Source organism: Leopardus geoffroyi, chromosome A3 (assembly GCF_018350155.1).
Source record: "Leopardus geoffroyi isolate Oge1 chromosome A3, O.geoffroyi_Oge1_pat1.0, whole genome shotgun sequence".
NCBI classification, from domain to species: Eukaryota; Metazoa; Chordata; class Mammalia; order Carnivora; family Felidae; genus Leopardus; species Leopardus geoffroyi.
The window spans coordinates 65,294,519-65,313,666 of record NC_059336.1 but is presented as its reverse complement, the minus strand read 5'-3'; the positions used below and the strand labels follow the sequence as shown (position 1 = coordinate 65,313,666).

The window sequence follows — 19,148 nt, the reverse complement described above, 5'->3', positions numbered from 1 at the left end:
GGCATTCTTATTCAGCCATCCCACTTTTGGGGCACTATCCCACCATTTCCTGTTCTCCCAGCTCCCTGTTTAGGTACTCTCACTGCCACTGTTTTATAGCCTTGACACAACTTCTCACTGGTAGCTCTCAACCTGTGGAACTCGAAAAAATGTCAGTGACAAGGTCACTCTAGTGTTCTAGTGACAACCCCTGTTCTAGACCAGTTAAGCCTGGAAAGAATTGGGGTTAACCTGAGCATCCATGGTATTACTTTCCTAAAGCTCCTCAGGTGACTTCTGTGGACAGCCAGGGCTGAGAGCCATGACCCAGATCTGCATCACAGATCACTGCCAGTCAGCCCTTTTCCTACCTTACCTAGTCTAGACTACATAGTGTCTCATTTAAATCACTTTTTATTAGTCACACCAGTTTTGCCCTTCTTGCCTTCAATTACACATGGCTGATCAAACCTGACACTGGGTGAGCCATCGCCTCTCTTCTGCCAGCACTGAGCAGCTGACTGTTGCTGAAAATGGCCTGGACCTAATTTGTTTTCCTTTAAATTCATAATCTCAGACCTTAAAATTACACTAAAAATACCTGGTAGACTCATTTTTTTTTCTCTGGCAGATTTGTTTTTCCAATTTTTTCTCTTTTCTTCAACTTCCTAAATTTCTTCCTCCTCTTTCCCTCTCAGCTGATGACATTGCCTTTTGCATATTTGAGAACATATGGAGCTTCTTGTTGTCTCACAACCGGGCTAGCTGTATTTGTGTTCACTTTCCTGTTACAGTGAAGGAAATGTCATCCCTCCTATCCAGAGTTAGTCCCACCGCTGGGGCTGTCAATGCCATCCCCTCTGGATCAAGGTCTGTGTCGTTAGGCATCCCCTTTCTTTTTTCTTGTCAACTTTTCTTCCAGTGGCTAAGTTGCTACAGAGTGTAAAAATGCTCTTTAAAGTCTAATTTTTAAGAAGCGTCCCCTTGACTCCTTATCCCTCTCCAGTTCTCTGTCAAGCTCACACAGTACAACACAAGGCAAGGCCAAGGCCTGCTGACTGATTTGACTGGAAAAGACACAATGAGCCACATTTTTACCTTAGTTTACTACTTACGGAGACAGCAAAAAGAAGAGTGATCTGATTTTTCTTGGATTTAGTCATAGGCTACATAACAACCATTTGGAGTGTTAAGGCTGATTGAAAAAAACCAGTGAAGGCAGAAGAGAATGAGCTTTGATTATTCAGTCTGCCAAAGATTGAGGTTGAATATAAGGAGGGAAATGTTCTGATGGAGGCATGTTAAACTTGAGTATGTCACTAAGACAGGCTATAGAATCTTATAAAATGGGGAGATATTTCCCTATGTTTTTGATAGTTTAGATCTACATTTCTCAAAATTATTGGTCTTTGAACCCCTTTACATTCTTAAAAGTTACTGATGACCACAAGGAACTTTTGGTTATGTGGGTTTTTGATACTGATATTTACCATATGAGAAGTTAAAATGAGAAATTAAAATATTGATCAATTTAAAAATAATAAACCTATTATATGATTATGCAACTAACACTCTCGTGAAAAAGAAGTATATATTTTCCCAACCAACTACAAAAAATTAGAAGAATGACACTGTTTTACATTTTTGCAGATGTCTGACTTACTAGAATATGACAGAAATTGTATAAAGAACACCCGCCTCCACACAGATACGTATTTGGAAAAGGGAGAGGTGTTTTAAAAGCTTTTTTCAGATAAATGTGGATATTCTTATTCGATGCAGTACCAAAACTTAGGAAGTGGTAGTTTCTTAAAAGTTTGTTTCATTGTGGAATCCGAAATCAAATTAATGAATTTTTTTAGACGATTACATTAAAACCCTTTGGTCTGTGTTATTTGGATGGATCTTTCATCCATGCATGAATATGTGACATAAAGTATATCAGTCTTTTGCAAAATATCGGTTCACTAATTTATGCAGATCTCCCAAATGTTAGCATCTTTCATTATCTGATGATAAAATGTTACATTTATTAATATAATCACCAGTCTCATCACAGTGTTGGGAAGCTGTCAAGTTCACAGTGTATACAAATTTTTCAAAATCCTAATTTTCGCTTTTAAATCTTGAATTTTACTGTTGGTTGCAAATGTCAAGTGTGTCCTTACAGTGACAGTCTCAGTTCATTTATGAGAAAATGTCTGCCAGATCCCAAGTCTGAAAATCCATAACTTGTCAGTCATTATTTCAAGTAAACATGGTGGTGTATGGAAAAAGAAGCCAGTTCAGTTCACAACTGACACAGGTGCAGGAGAGCTTTGCTCCAGACGACCGGTGCACATCTGTATGCACCCGCACGCAGCAGAAGTGCTTTACGTGGACTGACCAGTTCAACATAGAGGATTAAAGAGGTGTGTTTTCAAGGAATGAAACCTTAAAAATTAGTAATTTTTAACTGCATTGTGAAACTCAACATTGTTTTATTCTGAGTGTGTGGCTGTGAAGGGAACGGTGATTGCTAGTACTGCTTTGTGTCATTGCCTTTGGGTGTTGCTACCGTTGCTCTGGTACCATCGGTGAATGTCAAAAAAAAAAAAAAAAGGCAAATAATGTCTTAGCGTTATTTTGAATGGAGTTGGATCTCATAGACCCCCTGAAAGGGCTTCAGGGCCCGCAGGGGTCCATGGACAACACTGAGAAACACTAGGTAAGTCTTACCCAAAGACTCCAGAGAGGATACCCTTAAGGGTCTTTATGACTGTTGACTTTTCTTCTTTTTCTCTTAGTCATTTTACTTTTTCTTCGTTTTTTTGTCTACTTCCTTTTCCCTCTCCTAGGAGGTGGTCTAGGTGTGGTAGTGGTGGTGTTCACAGATATTTTAGTGCTTACCCTTAGCGAGGCAACATGATCAGCACTTCAATTGTATGAGCTTACTTCATCCTCACAACAACCCATTGAGGCAGATGCTGTTGTTATCCTGACTTTATAGATGAGAAAGCCAAGGTGAGAAATGCTAAGTGACTTGCTCATGGGTAACATATAAGTCATGGAACTGGGTTTCTTTTTTTTTTTTTTTTTTTTTTACGTTTGATTTATTTTAGAGAGAGAGTAAGAGAGAGACAGAGTGTGAGCGGGGTGTGAGAGGGTGTGACAGAGTGTGAGAGAGAGAGGGAGACACAGAAACACAGAATCTGAAGCAGGCTCTAGGCTTGGTGCTGTCTGTGCAGAGCTCAAAGCAGCGCTCGAACGCATCAACTGTGAGATCATGACCTGAGCCAAAGTCGGACGCTTAACTGACTGAGCCACACAGGCGCCCCTGGAACTGGGTTTCTAAGTTAGCAACATGATTTTGTCAGCATTTCAGGAAACAGTATATCTCTCTTGGGTGGTTTTACATCAGCCGTGCTCATAAGAGTGGTTTAATAATTAATGACATTTTTCTGACTGGTATCATCACTCAGAGGTTGAAGTAAGTAGGCACTTAAATGAGAATCAGAAATTTACTTGATGAGCATGGATTCAGATTGGGAGAATTAGATAAATCCATTTTTTTGGGTCTATTGAATGCCTACTGTGGCCTAGGTATTATGTTTGTCACAATGACATCAAATGTTTTAAATGCACATATCTAAGGTAGTCTGGTCTGTCCATCTCACAGGAGGGCTATCTTACCATTGGGACCAAAATACTCGGAATCTGTATGCTAAGCTTCCCTCTTCCTTGCACCTTGCTTAGAAGAATGCTGGTCATATTTGCTTTTTACAGTTCCTCTTTTTCTTCTCTTCTGTGGCTGACAGCCCTCTGTATGATTGACACCTTCTTTCTTTTGCTATGTCAAGTCATATGATCAGAGTTATTATCAACTCTTATGGACCTAGGACTTGTTCTATTTTTATATCTCTGTTCTTACCCATTATGTTGCAGCTAAAAATGTAATACCCAGAGGGCTACATCATTTCCAGGTTAGGTAGTGGGAGGGGTGCTCTTTATTGTAGTTTCCAGTATTTTCAGTAGTCAGGAACTCTGGAAAAATACTTGATAAAGGAGAGAGAATTGGATTTTGACTGAAAAATAGTTTGGGAATTCTTGCTTTGGTTGAGTTTGTGCCATCTGCATCACTTAGGCAACCCCAAACAGGCTAGCTTGTGAAATTGTAAACTCCATACAGGCAAGGTCTATATGTTATTTACCACTCCATTGCCAAAATGAATGCCAGGTATCATTTCTTCACACTTGAGCTGTCACGAGGGCTGGGGGCGGTTGAGAGAGTAGCCCCTGAACACTAGTGTGGACTGCTACTCAGACTCTTCCTAAAGAAAACCTCCTGGCACTACTCTGCTGTCATGCCATGTTTTCTCTTCCCTAGCCTTCTGCATAAATTGGTGGCAGGTATAGCCTGTTGAGTTTTATGAGTGTGTGAGTGTTACTTTTTTCCCCCAAAGAGTTGACTTTTGATTGTAGGTTTTAAATCTTGGTTTTTCCAGCACGTGTAAACTTATCCTTTACTCATTTTTAAAAATTAAACTTTTTATTTCTAGATAATTATAGATTCACATACAGTTGTAAAAAACAATACAGAGACCGTGTACCCTTTAATTTCCTCCAGTGATAACATTTTGCAAAACGATAGTAAAATATTACAACCAGGATATTTACATTGATAAAATCCAGGGATCTTATGAGATTTCTCCAGTTTTATATGTTATATCTGTATGTTTAGTTCTGTGCAGTTTTATCACATGTATGCCTATGTGTATCCACCATCCAGAACAGTTCCATCACTACAAGGATCCTTAGTATTGCCTAATATTTGCCTTTTTGTAGCTGCATCCACCTGTCTCCTGACCCTTACCCCAGTCTCTGACACCCAGTAACCACTAATTTTGGGGGGAATGTTATATAAATCATAAATCATTAATATTATGTAAAATTATTAAGTGTGTAACTTTTTGCAATTGCCTTCCCCCCGCCTCCATTCAACATAGTTTCCTTGAGATTCTTCCAAGCTATTGTGTGTACCATAATTTGTTTCTTCTTATTGCTGAATAATATTCCAGAGCATTCAGTTTTTCTCTTTTAATTCTCATGTGTTCTATTTACCATTTGATAGAATAACTCTGTGGCTATTGCTGATGTTGATTTGGAAGACAGAAAAAATAAGTTGGATACTGTGCAGACTCTGAAAACAGCAAAGACAAAACGGAAAAATTCAGCTCAGTCACCTTCTGGTCAGAGGACCAAAAAGCTAAAAGTTGATGAAGAAGGCAACAGGGCTAGCACCATGGAGAGCGGGCACGAGGCTGCAGAGATGCCGTCCACAAGCACCATGTGGGAAGGTGCATGCAAGAAGGAAGAGAATGGAGATGACTTTACATTTGGTCAGTCCCCTTTAAAGAAAATGAAGACGGAAACATGTCCCCAAGGGCAGCCTGTGAGGCTTCCAGCAAATGCCACCAATATTAAGGAGGAGGTGGAAATGAACTGGGACATAGTACAGGTATGTGCAGTTGCTTTCTGGCGTTTTAGTTCATTTGATTCCTTTCTGTTTCACTAAGTAGGAGTGGCACTGGCTAAGGAAAGGGTTGGGAGTTTTTAGTTCTCTTTTGTTTTGCCAGTGATTTCCGGAGGCTTTGGGCACTGGTTCCTGTCCCAGGTACGCCGTTGTGTATTATAGCACTCATCATCACATCATCGCCAGCTCTTGAACTACGAGCTATGACCTCAGGCAAGGTTGGTCTCTGCCATGGTGTTGGAGTGAACATGCACTTTGTAGAGAGATTGTACTAACAGACTGGGCCTTCAAAAGTTCATTGTTAAGTTTTTGTTTTGAACTTGGCCTGTGTTTCCCTGTAAAAGTAGGTGAGTGATTAGGTCATTAGCCATTAGTACATCTCTAACTCGTAATGTAATGTTGTAATATACTATAAACAAGGCCTAGAAATTTCTTAGGAAAATTCTATCTGAATTTCAACTTGAGCTGCCATTGACTTCTCCCAGTTTCTTGACTGGCTTTGGGGATGGCAGAGAAGACCTGAAGAGTGACTTTTAAAGAGTGATTCTCAACCTTCTATGTGTGCCAACACACTCTGGGGGACATTTCAAACTTAATTATGGCAGTGCCCATCCGGGTAGATGGGCATGACCTCCCTCTTTCTTACATGTCTTGTGGTGATTCTGATGTAACTTCTTCTGCTTCTGTGAATTACTGCTCTGCAACCTGGGGCTTCTGCTGGCTTCTCAGCCTGGGACTGTGTGTGGGTTACCTTTTTCTTCAGAGGAAATTTTTTTTACCCATGCTGTCTCTTCTATTACCTATTAGTCGAACATCGCCAGCAATTTTTAATTATGATTTTTCTTTTCTCTGGTCCACTAAGGAATAGGATGCTGCCTCAGAGTTTTCTTCTCATCTTTGTTCCTCAACTAAATAGTTCAAAGTTTCTTGGAGAAACAGTGTATAATTAGGCTCCTTTGTATACCATCTTTTTCTTTATTCACTTAAGCCTACAAAGAAATGTTTTAAAAGGATGGTTTATGGACCACCTGTATCTGATTCATGTGAAGACTTTCTTAAAATGCAGACTCCTTGCTTAGTTCCAGTCCAGACTCACAGGGACAGGTGGATATGTCCCACTTTCCTTTCACTAACACTTACAAGCTTGTTTCTGTTATTGACACAGATCTGCCTCTAGTAGTGGACAGTGAGCAGGAGGGAGGGAGGGGGGGAAGGTTTCAAAGACGATGAAGTCTCTTGAAGTGCGGTTGTAAGTTCTTCAAAATTAAGGGCTCCTTACTCTATGGTACCTTGCTTCACACCCATCCCCTAATCTATGTAACAGAAAAAGAGAAGAAAATGGTCCTGCCTTACCCAGTTGTCCCTTGGTTACAAATAATACAAAACTATTTGTAATGAGTTTAAAACGAAAAGAGTTTATTTATTACCAAGAACACCGAGGTCTTTTAAAGAATGTAAGGGACAAAGTGTGATCAAGTCTCCTAAAGGCCTTGAACCAGAAATTGGAAAACCATGAGGACTTGAGGAAGATACTTTCTCACTTCTCTCTCTTTCCTTTCAATTCCAAGCATTGTTTTCTCCTCCCCTCCCTTGTCGGAAGTGATTTTTGACAGCTCAAACAAGCGTGTCCTTGGAATCTGGCACTCCTTGCTTGTGAGTGAGGAGAAGTGGTTGCTACAGCGGCCACCTTCACTGAGCACCCTGACAGTGAGTAAGCTCAGCATTTTCTAGGTGGGTTTAGGGGTTGCCTGGGGAACTTTAGGTGTGATTTGCATTTGGGTCTTTTGTTTAACCAGATGTAGTCATCCTTGTCCAACCCTGAGTTACTTTTTCAGACAATTCTTGTGATATATATGGATCTTTTTCATTCCTTTCTTATTCCCCCATAAGCAGCAGAGAATAATTTTATCTTGGCACTGCATTCCTGCTTCCAAACATGGTTAACAACAGTGGCAGGTGTTAGGGGAGAGGGGATTGAGAAGAGTGAGATTGACCAGTGCTGAGTGATGATCAGGAAGGCCTTGAACCTGTGGGTGAGGACCAGACTCATTGAAATGGCTTTGATATGCATATTATCTGCCACAGAACACAATATATGGCCAAGGTCGTTGGGAAATCCTGAAAAATACTTAGTAAGGAATGGTCAATGGAAATTAATTATATAGAGATTATTAATCATTACTAATTGAACATGTGGGAAATGTCTTTTATATTTCTTTCATTTTGTGTGCTGTTCCCTGTGGCTCCTGCCCACCATGACACCATGACCTGTTTTTTTCCCTTCATGGTGTGTTTCTCAACTCTGAAAAGTCCACTGATTTTTCAGGACATCACCATCTTGTTTGGGGACGGAAAACTGCATTGCCATTACTTAAGTACTTAAGTTATTTATAGACTTCATTAGAAACCTACTTTGTGTCCATTTCTTAATCAGGCTTTGGGGATCTTTGGATCCCTTGAGCAGAAGCAACCTATTCTTCAGCCCTTTCCCCAAAACTACAAATGTGTGGTCACTATCAGAAACTGGTTTTTGTTAAACACATTATATCATTATGCAAATATAATATAAACATGATCTTTATGAGACCTTTATGAGAGTTTGAAGAGGTGACTAGCTACAACCAATTTTTGAGAAAAATTAAATGCTTCAAAATGGTGATTGCTATTATATAGTTTCTTTATTTTGAGGGGACTGGAAGTAAGTGAGTAGAACAGCCACATATAATATATTAGTAAAGTTTGCTAAATTAGGGAGGAAAAGCAAGCCAACCCTCTTTATTAGCCATTTTTCTTGCAGGAAATGATCAGGATGATGGGATGATAAAACTGGGGAAAGAAGGGGGACAGGAAGGAGGTGGGTGTCTCTAAATTGGCTTTTTCACTGTAGTTTTGCACATAAGCACACACCACCCATTAGGTTACCTATTGTTCCAGGAGAGATTAAGTACAACAATGGAATTAGCCCTTTTTGTTTCTTTAATTCATCTGGTATTTGTGATGGGCTTTAAAAAAACCCCAAAAAACTGAAGGGTTCCTGGGTGGCTCAGTCGGTTGAGCATCTGACTTCAGCTCAGGTCATGATTGTGCTGCTCGTTGGTTTGAGCCCCATGTCGGGCTCTGTGCTGACAGCTCAGAGTCTGGAGCCTGCTTCGGATTCTGTGTCTCCCTCTCTCTGCCCTTCCCCCACTCGTTTTCTCTCTCTCTCTCTCAAAAATAAAAAACATTAAAAAATTAAAAAAAAAACTGTTTTTGAAGTATGTATACAGAAAATTATACTTAAGTGTATAGCTCATGAATATTTGAAAGTGTGACCATGTAACAAGCTTCCAGTTCAAGAAACAGAATCTTACCAGCATCCTACAGTACTCTATATGGTTTTCCAGTCTCCTGTCATCTTTCCTATAACCACTATTGATTATAACAGCATAGTTTTTCCTTTTGCAGTCTTTAAGGAAGCTCCTGTGTGTGATAAAATAAGTGATATAATAAAAATAAATAGACCAGAGTAAAGAGAACAGCAGGAATCAAAAGCTTTTCAGAAAGAAGGTGTCCAACTGCTGATTTGGGGATGATTTTGAGTAGAAAATTGCATCTCTCAATTCTCATTAGGGTTGAATTTAATTTAGATGTTCTTTTAAAATGTAGATGCTGCCTAGGTGATTAAAGCTATAGTTTGTTGATACCCAGATGTTTTCTTTTTTAACTGAGGGAATGGGAATATAGATTTGGAGAAGTAAATCTCAGGACACTCTGGGAGAAGTCCATTTTGTTGGAAGTTTTAGACACCAGAGGGCAGTATGAAGGCACCATGTTTCATCTCTAGTGGGATTCAGGAAGAGAAGTGAGGATGTTTGATTAATTTATATTTTTGCCTGAAAAAATCATCTTGCTTTGCACACATCAGATTTTTGAAAAGGTAATATAGCTTGTGGAACTTTAGGCAATTTAACTTTTTTTGGACCTCAGGTTTTCTGTCTCTAAAATGGGAGCACTAATACCTATCATATAATTTGAATTAATGATGAATAAGTGAAAATGTTTAGAACATAATAAGCCCTATTCAAGTGTTAGCTTCAAATGACAGTCACAAAAAGTGCTTCTATTATTTAAGTGTTAGGGTTGAAAAAAATCTTGAGACTGCCTTCCTTTTTACTTTACTCTCAGTCTTATCCACCAGTTAACTATAAATATTATTAGATATTAGTAAATGTGAATAGTTTAAAAGTAAAAACTATAGTAGTTCTCTGCCTTACCCCTACCTATCCCTAAGGTTTGGTCTCTGCTTTTAACTCTTTTAGTTATGTCTGTGTTGTTCACCTCATTCTTCTAAAACACAGATTTCTGGGCCCCACTCAGAGTTTCTGGTTCAGTGGATCTGGGTGGCGTTCAAGAATTTGCATTTCTGACAAGTCCCCAGGTGATGCTTATGCTACTGGTTTGGGGACCACACATTGTGAGCCACTTGCTCTAGTCCACAGATCTCATTGACTCGTAAATATCACAGGGTTCATAGGGGGATTGACTCAACAACTGCAATTCAGTAATAAGCAGGTCATTATTGAGTGGGTTACTGTTGAGTACAGAATGATGTTCAAACCTATATGGAATTCATCCCCTATCTCCATCCACCTTTCCATTTCTCACCTCATCTCAATACCCCTTGTACATTTTAGCATTGCTGAACTTAGAGCAATTAAAAAAAATTTTTTTAATGTGTATTTATTTTTGAGAGAGAGAGAGAGAGACAGAGCATGAGTGGGGGAGGGGCAGAGAGAGAGGGAGACACAGAATCCGAAGCGGGTTCCAGGCTCTGAGCTGTCAACACAGAGCCCGATGCGGGCTCAAACCCACGAACCGCGAGTTATGACCTGAGCTGAAGTCAGATGTTCACCCAATTGAGCCACCCAGGCGCCCGTGAACTTGCAGCAGTGTTAAAATGTGCAGTGGTTTCTCATCAGTGGCTTTTGATATGCTGTTCTCTTCCTGGAATTCCTGCCCCTATTGGCTGCCTGGAGATACTTTCATTCTCTTTGGTGCTTTTCCATCGCTGCAGAGTTAGATGTTTCTACCTTTCGTTTGCTCTTAAAACGATCCATATGTGCTTCTGTCAGAGTACAGATCACACTATATTTCAACTTGTCTGTCTGTCTTCTTTCTAGCTTGTAAGCTCCTTGGGAAGAGGGACTTGGTTTTTTACATTTGATTTTCACTGGCTTGGTATGGTTATTGGCATATAACATGAGCTAAAATAAACGTTTGACTAAATTAAGACAGAAGAAATTGGGTGATTTGGAGGCCCAAGAGTGGTGACTGCTTATGGAGGGAGTTCTCTTGTCTTAAATTTCAAGGAGCAAATCTATACAAGCGGCAGCATACACTCCCTTAACACATATGATGCTTCTGGATTTAGGACCTAGTATGACCCAGAAGTGGAAGTTGGACTGAGTTGGAGCCCCTTTCAGTTAACGGTAGCTGAGGTAGTTTAGGGTAGTGGGAACCCATAGGTTGCTGTAACAATCACATGGTTCCAAAATAATGAATATTTTGGTCATTTTCATTTCTCCAATCTATCTTTCAGAATCTGGCCTATCTTTTAAGAAAGGGCCAGCTGAAATACTACCCCTGGAGAAAGTCTTTCTTGATTACCTTTCTCTTCTCTGAAAACATTATATCACTGGCACATCCTGTTTTATTTGTACTTATTTACATTAACCTTTGTTCTCCCTTCTAGATTGTTTACTCCTTTAGAATAGTGATATTTGGAACCACACTTGGGAAGGGATTTTAAAACTGTGCCACAGTGGCTGGACTTTTACCAGTAGGTAGATAAGAGTCATTGGAGCCTGTGTTCAGAAGAAAAAAAAAGAGAAAAAAATACAGAATTCATTATGTCTATGTTTTAGAAATATAATCAGGGGCTCCTGGGTGGCTCAGTTGCTTAAGTGTCCCACTCTTGATTTCAGCTCAGGTCATGATCTCACAGTTTGTGGGAGTGGATCCCTGCCTTGGGCTCTGTGCTAACAGTGCAGAGCCTGCTTGGGATTCTCTCTCCCCCTCTCTCTCTGTCCCTGCCCTGCTTGCATGCGCTCGCATGTGCGCGCTCTCTCTCTCTCTCTCTAAATAAATAAATAAACATTTAAAAAATGCATAGAAATATCAGTAATGCAGAGGCTGAGTGGAAGGCATAGAAAACAAAACTGCTCTGTGGTTCAGATACAATAATGATATTAGCAGAAAGGGAACTCGAGAGGAAAGAAAAGACATTTTAGAAGTTCAGTTTGCTTCCTTGGTGACAGATGAGATGGTCATGATAGAGAACACACAGCGATACTGAGGACATTGATTAGAATGCTTTTGGTTGCAATAAGAAAACCCATCTCAAACTAGCTTAAGCAATAAAGATTTATTAACCTGTATAATAAGAGAGGTTGGTCATTGCACTGAAACAGTCTTTCCACGATTATCTTAGCACTGCCATCCTCAGCTTCAGGAGTCTAACATGTACAAGCTGTGTTTCTCTAGAAGAAATTGTACCTGGGTCCGGAGTTGAACCTAGATTTTGAGCTTCATGCTGACTGGACTAATCTTTCTGGCCACACTCTGGCTGTCAGTTATAAAAGTCATTTTTTTAAAATGTTTTATTTATTTCTGACAGAGAGAGACAGAGCATGAGTGGGGGAGGGACAGAGAGAGACTGAGACACGGAATCCAAAGCAGGCTCCAGGTTCTGAGCTGTCAGTACAGAGCCCGATGTGGGACTCGAACTCACGGACTGCGAGATCATGACCGAAGCCGAAGTTGGACGCTTAACCGACTGAGCCACCCGGGCGCCCGTCTGGCTGTCAGTTATAAAACTGTGTTATACTTGTGGACAAAATGCTGTGAAGGTAGAGTTGAGGTCAAGTGCTCTCAAGTCGCATGGCTGCTACATAATGAGAAGGTGTTGTTGAAGGAGATAGCCATAATATTCCTGAGGCTTTCTGTGGTGGAAGATGATGTTGGCTGGAATAAGAAAGAAATAGGAAGAGGTTCAGGTTTGAGAAAGTACTGATAAGTGATTTTTGGAGGGGTCAGGGAAGATAGCAAGAAGAGCATTTCTGAATGAGGGAGCAACCTTAGGAAAGCCTCTAAAGAGGGAAGCAGCTGGGCTTGTTCTAGATTTGAGAAAAAGCCTTTGGGGCTGGCATCTAATAAGGGGAAGGTTGGATGAGAGGAGGTTGGCTGGAGGCTCATGTTTTTTGAGTTGTGGTAAGGAGTTTGGATTCTAAATGTACTTGGAAATCATTGAAAGGTTTTGACCAGTCAAGTGACATGATCCAGTATACATTTTAAAAAGGTAATTCTTGTTGGTTCATGGAGACTAGACTAGAAGGGATTGGAGTGGATGCAAGAACAGTTAAAGGCTACTAAGTAGTCCTAGATTGAACTAGGTGGGTATGGGGAAGAAGAAATGAAGAGCAGTGATGAACTAAAGAAATATTTTGCAGTTAGAGTCAAATGTACTTGTGATACAGTATATTTAAGAGTTGAAGTAGACAAAAGGGTTAGGCTCTTAGTTTTCTGGCTGAACTGCTGTTTGGATGTAATAAGGGGAAAACTAGAGGAGGAAGTTTCAGAGGAAGATCACTTTGTAAATGCAAAGTGTGAGATGCCCATTATGTTTTCAAGAGAATGTGTCAGGTAGTTGGCTAAACGAGTTGAGCTTACTTGGAAGAGAGCCGAGGCCAGAGATGTGATGTGGGCGTTCTCACTCACCAGAAGCTGGTATTGATACATCCAAGTGTTGATAAGTGTTGATAAGATGTAGGCCTCAAAGGGCGACTGGGTGGCCTCGAGCCCTGCATCAGGGTCTGTGCTGACAGCTTGGAGCCTGGAGCCTGCTTCGGATTCTGTGTCTCCCTCTCTCTCTGCCCCTCACCCACTCACACTTTGTCTCTCTCTCTCTCTCTCTCTCTCTCTCTCTCTCTCTCTCAAAAATAAATAAACATTAAAAAAAAAAAGGTGTAGGGGCGCCTGGGTGGCGCAGTCGGTTAAGTGTCCGACTTCAGCCAGGTCACGATCTCACGGTCCGTGAGTTTGAGCCCCGCGTCGGGCTCTGGGCTGATGGCTCAGAGCCTGGAGCCTGTTTCCGATTCTGTGTCTCCCTCTCTCTCTGCCCCTCCCCCGTTCATGCTCTGTCTCTCTCTGTCCCAAAAATAAATAAACGTTGAAAAAAAAAAAAAAAAAAAAAAAGGTGTAGGCCTCAGGATTTAAGATTCCCAGTAGAGTGAGAGTGTACTTCATAGTCTCTGGACTACAGCCTTTTATCTCGTCTGTAGTTTTGAAATTCATTCTGTTTTGTATATTAACTTGATTTTGTTAATGAGTTGATTATGATAATTCTTTAATATTTTTCTGGTTTTTTTCCTTTCCATTTTTGGCTGATCTTGGGCATCAAGATTGAAATAATAATAAAACTTATGCCTTATGTATTGTGCTTTGAAAAATCTTCTTCAGTTTTGAGAACAGTTACTGAAATTTGCATTTCCCTGTCTCTTTTTTTCAAACAGACTTTTCTGAACTTTTTTGCTTACATGTATATTCTGCTGAAACCTATAGGTTTATTTTTTAAAAAAGAATTATTTCACATATGTAGTGTATGTGCATGATACAAAAGATTTATAAAAGAGTTTTCCTAATTAAGTCACCCACTTACCTTTTCTGAAAGTAAGTCATGTTCTTGTGAATCATTCCTTATCAGTTCACATAAGATTAGTTGCATGGTATTTTACTCTATCGTGTCATGATTTATTTTTTAGTTCCCCATTGTAGATTTAGGTTTTTGCTGACTTTTACTATTCTGGAAAAAGTTCTTCAAAAAATATCATTATATTATTATTATTATTATTATTATTATTATTATTAAAATGTTTGTTTTTGAGAGAGAGAGCTGGGGGGGAGGGGCAGAGAGAGAGGGAGACACAGAATCTGAGGCAGGCTCCAGGCTCTGAGCTGTCAGCACAGAACCCGACACGGAGCTCAAACTCAAAAACCGTGAGATCATGACCTGAGTTGAAGTCTGACTCTTATTTGACTGAGCCATCCAGGCATCCCCAAAAATATCATTATAAATAGTATAATTTTCCAGGGGTATGACTATAGCAGGATAAATTCCCAGGAGTGGGAATGCTGGGTCAAAGAGTTTATGCATTATACATTTTGATAGATACTGCCAAATTGCACTTTCTCAATAGCAGTGATTGAAAGTACCTTTTACCGTCACTCATGCCAACACAGTGAGTTACCAACTCCTTGATCTTCACTGCTAATCTGAGAAGTGAAAATTGTGTCTTATTGAGCCCTATAGAACTTGTTTACAGAGTGGCTTTGATTGGATTTTATTGAATTAGTAAACTGACTATTTTATGGTTGCCAGTACATGTGTGTATTTTTTTAAACCACAGCAAGTAGTTTCTAAGTGACTGGAGAACGATTATTTCTTGCTATATTTAAACCATACGTTACAATATAGATGTGTAATTTTCAGAATTTTAAATAACTACGTATCCTTAATTTGCAGGTTTTATCTGAGAGAACTAATATTGAACTTTGGGTTTGTGCCAACATTATTCGTCTCTTTAATGACGATAACACAATTCCCTTCATTATACGGTATCGAAAAGAACTCATTAATAACCTTGATGCTGATTCCTTGAGAGAAGTTCGACAAACCCTAGAGGAGCTCCGGTAAGAAACCTGGGAAGGGATGAATGTACTGTGAGTGGAAAGAGAGCCCATGAGCCAGTGAGGAGAAACAGTGAGGAGGTGAATGGCAGTGTATTTCAGCAGTTACGCTGTTTTATTTTCTTGAATAGTCTGAATATAGTCATCTTCTGACAGAGAAAAGTCAGCTGTTTTCCTTATTTAGGTGTGCACTCCCTCTGCTGGAGTGTTTGTGCATAGCTTGAGTGCCCACGGGAAGAAAGGAGCTTTGCATTAAAAGTGTGCACCTGAGGGGCGCCTGGGTGGCGCAGTCGGTTGAGCGTCCGACTTCAGCCAGGTCACGATCTCGCGGTCCGTGAGTTCGAGCCCCGCGTCAGGCTCTGGGCTGATGGCTCAGAGCCTGGAGCCTGTTTCCGATTCTGTGTCTCCCTCTCTCTCTGCCCCTCCCCCGTTCATGCTCTGTCTCTCTCTGTTCCAAAAATAAATAAACGTTGAAAAAAAAAAAAAAGTGTGCACCTGAGAGTTTGACCTCATATTATCTCAGAAATGACTGTGCATAACGGCAAAGGAAGGACACTTCTCCACAAAAGGAGAAAGGCACCTCTCCACAAAATACTTAATTACAAAGAAATAGAGTGCCTGCACCATGGAGAAACCCACAGATACTATCAAATGATCTAAAGTGATAAGTAATAGTACAAATGAAAAGTACATTTTAGTCTGAATCTTCAACAGCTTATTTAAAACTTCCCTCTTAAAACTATAAAGTCTCTAAATGGAGAGATTTCTTGGCAGTATAGAGTTTGGTGGGAAATATGTCTATTTCCTTTTTCTGTTCTTTTAAAGGGCATGGTAGTTTGATATTAATGGGTTTTACGTTTTGTGTGGTTATAGAATGAAAAGCACCCTTTAAAAAATTATTACTCTGGTCTTACTGTAATAACTCAGAAATAAGCATACAAAGACTATCAGATTAACTGTAATTTTTAGTAGAGTTTATTAAAACACTCTTCACCATTTCTGCATTTATTGCATGTCTCTTACATGCCAGCCACTGTGATATCAGTGGGTGTGTTCTTCAACTTTATGACAAGGTATATAGTCTTACCATCAAGCCATTCTAAAAGTGCTAAAGGTTATTTTTACAACAAGCCTAATAACCTTCCTGTGATTTCAGGGGAACTTGCAACTCACTAGCATTTATTTCTACATCTTTTGTTGACTTTCTTTTAGTGCCAGGAGGATTAAAATGCTAATTGTGGAGAGTTACATTTCATTGAGAGGCAAATCAATTAGCCAATTCAGTGGTATAAATGACTAGTTAATCAGATTCAAGTCTTCTAGGACCAGGTTAGTATAATAAGGCATCAAGGGATATGAACTGGAGACCCAGACTTCTAACTGCTGCCCCTCTACTCCAGCAGATTACTGACATGCAGACTTGTCTACCCAGTTTGACAGCTTGTCCTATTTTTTAAAAGAACCCTTAATCTGAGTTTTTATGTAAAAAATTTCTGGGTCAAACAAAACCATCTACAGGCCACATGTAGAAGGCCAGTAGTTTATAAATTCTGAAGCTTTCTATTTAGGTGAAGGCAAGGTAATGAGGAAAATCTGAGGATTTGGGGATCTGAAGTTGGGGAAAGTGTCACAAACAAGCAAGAATAGTTTGTTTTAAAAATTAAAGGTATTCTAATAATATTTGGTTGTATGGGGAACAAATGGAAACTTTATGTCAAGATTATTATTATTTTTTCTTTATCTATAGAATAACTTCTGCAAAAGAGTTAATTCTCTGGGTATCTATTAATAGTGAAATATATTGAATATTAGTAGAAGAATAGTTCTCTGAGTGAGTGAGAGCATTGACTGGGGCTTGGAAGATCTTTTTTTTTTTTAATTTTTTTTTTTTCAACATTTATTTATTTTTGGGACAGAGAGAGACAGAGCATGAACGGGGGAGGGGCAGAGAGAGAGGGAGACACAGAATCGGAAACAGGCTCCAGCCTCTGAGCCATCAGCCTAGAGCCTGACGCGGGGCTCGAACTCACGGACCGCGAGATCGTGACCTGGCTGAAGTCGGACGCTTAACTGACTGCGCCACCCAGGCGCCCGGAAGATCTTTTTATATTATATAGAGATTTGGTAACGAGTTATGGTCTTCATTTTTTTTTAAGCTCAGCATTTTCTATTCCTGGAGCACTGCTTTTTCAATCTGTTAATTGCTACCAGTAAAGGAGTAGTGAAACTAATTTAGTAGGTCATTACCACTTTAACAAAAATGAAATAAAGAATAGAAAATGTAAGATGCAGTTTATGTAGTAAAAGTAAATAGTGTTTTATGAAACTGTTTATCATATGTTTATATAACTTTACTATATATATTTATATTATGTTTATGTAATTTTATTATATATGAAATTATGTATGTGTATATAATATATGCCAGATTGCAAAGTAAAAAATATGTTTTATTGATGGTCTCTGTTAAAAATGTGAATGAAAGAGGCTGATTATGGATAGTAAGAAAAACTTCCTGAATTTTCTCTAAAGATGCCTTTCCTCCTTTTTATATGAAGACCAGTAGTTCATTGGCCTTTTGTCAAAATGACCCTGGTGAAAATAGTCTGAAAATAGTCTGAAAATAGTCTTGGGTTACCAGGAATGTAAAAGATACATCGATTGTAATCGAAGAACTCATGTGCCTCCTCTTTAATTTACCATCTTCTCTCTTTTTTTTTTCTTTTTTCATAAGTAGGTTTAATTTTTTTCCATCAACCATTTCTAATAATGTATATTGTCATCTAACTTTTTTCTATTATTTTAGCAATTTCAGTTGCTAAATATAATGATAAGATTGTACATTCACAGTACAAAATCATCATAAAGTGGTGGAACAACTGTGCCTTTGCCCCTACCTGTACTTCGATTCCTGGTATCAGCTTTTTTCTCTGTGGTATCCTGGCTCTCTCCATTGGAGAACTGTGTTTAGAAACCAGTTATGGATGGGTGTTATGCATGCTGAGCCTGAGTGGTGATACCCAGTAGCAGTGAGCACATCTAGCACCCGTAATTTGGTTTCTATGTACTATTCGTTTGATTGCAGGGCCAGGGCAGAGAAAGTAAAAGCCTGGAGTATCTTGTGCCAGAGAATAAGGAAGTACTCACAGAATGATGGGGACATGTCAAAAGAACACAGAAACTAGCTTGAAGAGGTTACTTCTGGTCAAATTTGGAACAATTTGAGCATCAAAATAAGTGTTAGTAATGGATTATAAAAAAATCATGACTCCATGGTGATATAAATAAATTAGTGAATAAATTGAGAGTTTAGTAAGGAATGGGATAATTAAACAGTTTCAGAGCACCTCTCCACAAAATACTTAATTACAGAGAAATAGAGTGCCTGCATTGTGGAGAAACCCACAGACACTATCAAATGATCTAAAGTGATAAGTAATAGTACGAATGAAAATTATTTGCTGCCTAACAGGATGTAGTGATAAGAACATGGCATTACTCTATTACAATATTCCTGGCCAGAGATAGACCATCTGAATCAAATTGTGAAGAAACATCAGAGAAACTCAAAAGTGTAGGACATTCTACAAAACAACTGGCCTGTAACATTCTAAAGGATCAAGGCTCTAAAAATGAAGGGGAGACTGAAATACGGTTTCTGCTTGAAGGAGACTGTAGACACATGGCAGTTACATACAACTCACTCTTAACTGAATTCACTGTCATGGACATTATGGAAATACTTGGTGATACTTACATGAGGTCTGAGGATTAGAATATAGTAATATATCAATACCCATTACCTGATTTTGATGGCTATATTGTACTACACTTGATCTTAGCCAAAAGGCCGAGAAGTGATTGATGGCTATATTGTTACATAGGAGGAGATTCTTGTTTATAGAAAACATACACTAAAGTATTTGGGTGAAGG

At 39.3% G+C, this 19,148-nt stretch overlaps 1 protein-coding gene and 1 pseudogene across 9 annotated transcripts in view; one reads left to right on the top strand and one right to left on the bottom strand.

The window, feature by feature from the left end:
* SRBD1 (S1 RNA binding domain 1) overlaps positions 1-19,148 on the top strand; it is a 228,274-nt gene that overhangs the window by 11,373 nt on the left and 197,753 nt on the right. For 8 of the 9 annotated variants that reach the window (XR_006703435.1, XM_045445920.1, XM_045445922.1 and 5 more), the window contains exons 4-5: positions 5,090-5,476; positions 15,051-15,217. Coding sequence is in view for 8 of the 9 variants with exons in the window: in XM_045445920.1 (XP_045301876.1) it covers positions 5,090-5,476; positions 15,051-15,217 (554 nt within the window). In the remaining variant the exon portion in view is untranslated. Of the gene's footprint in view, positions 1-2,816; positions 2,983-5,089; positions 5,477-15,050; positions 15,218-19,148 lie in introns of all 9 variants that reach the window. The other variant, XM_045445926.1, reaches the window with a different exon arrangement.
* LOC123581810 lies at positions 18,972-19,076 on the bottom strand (annotated as a pseudogene).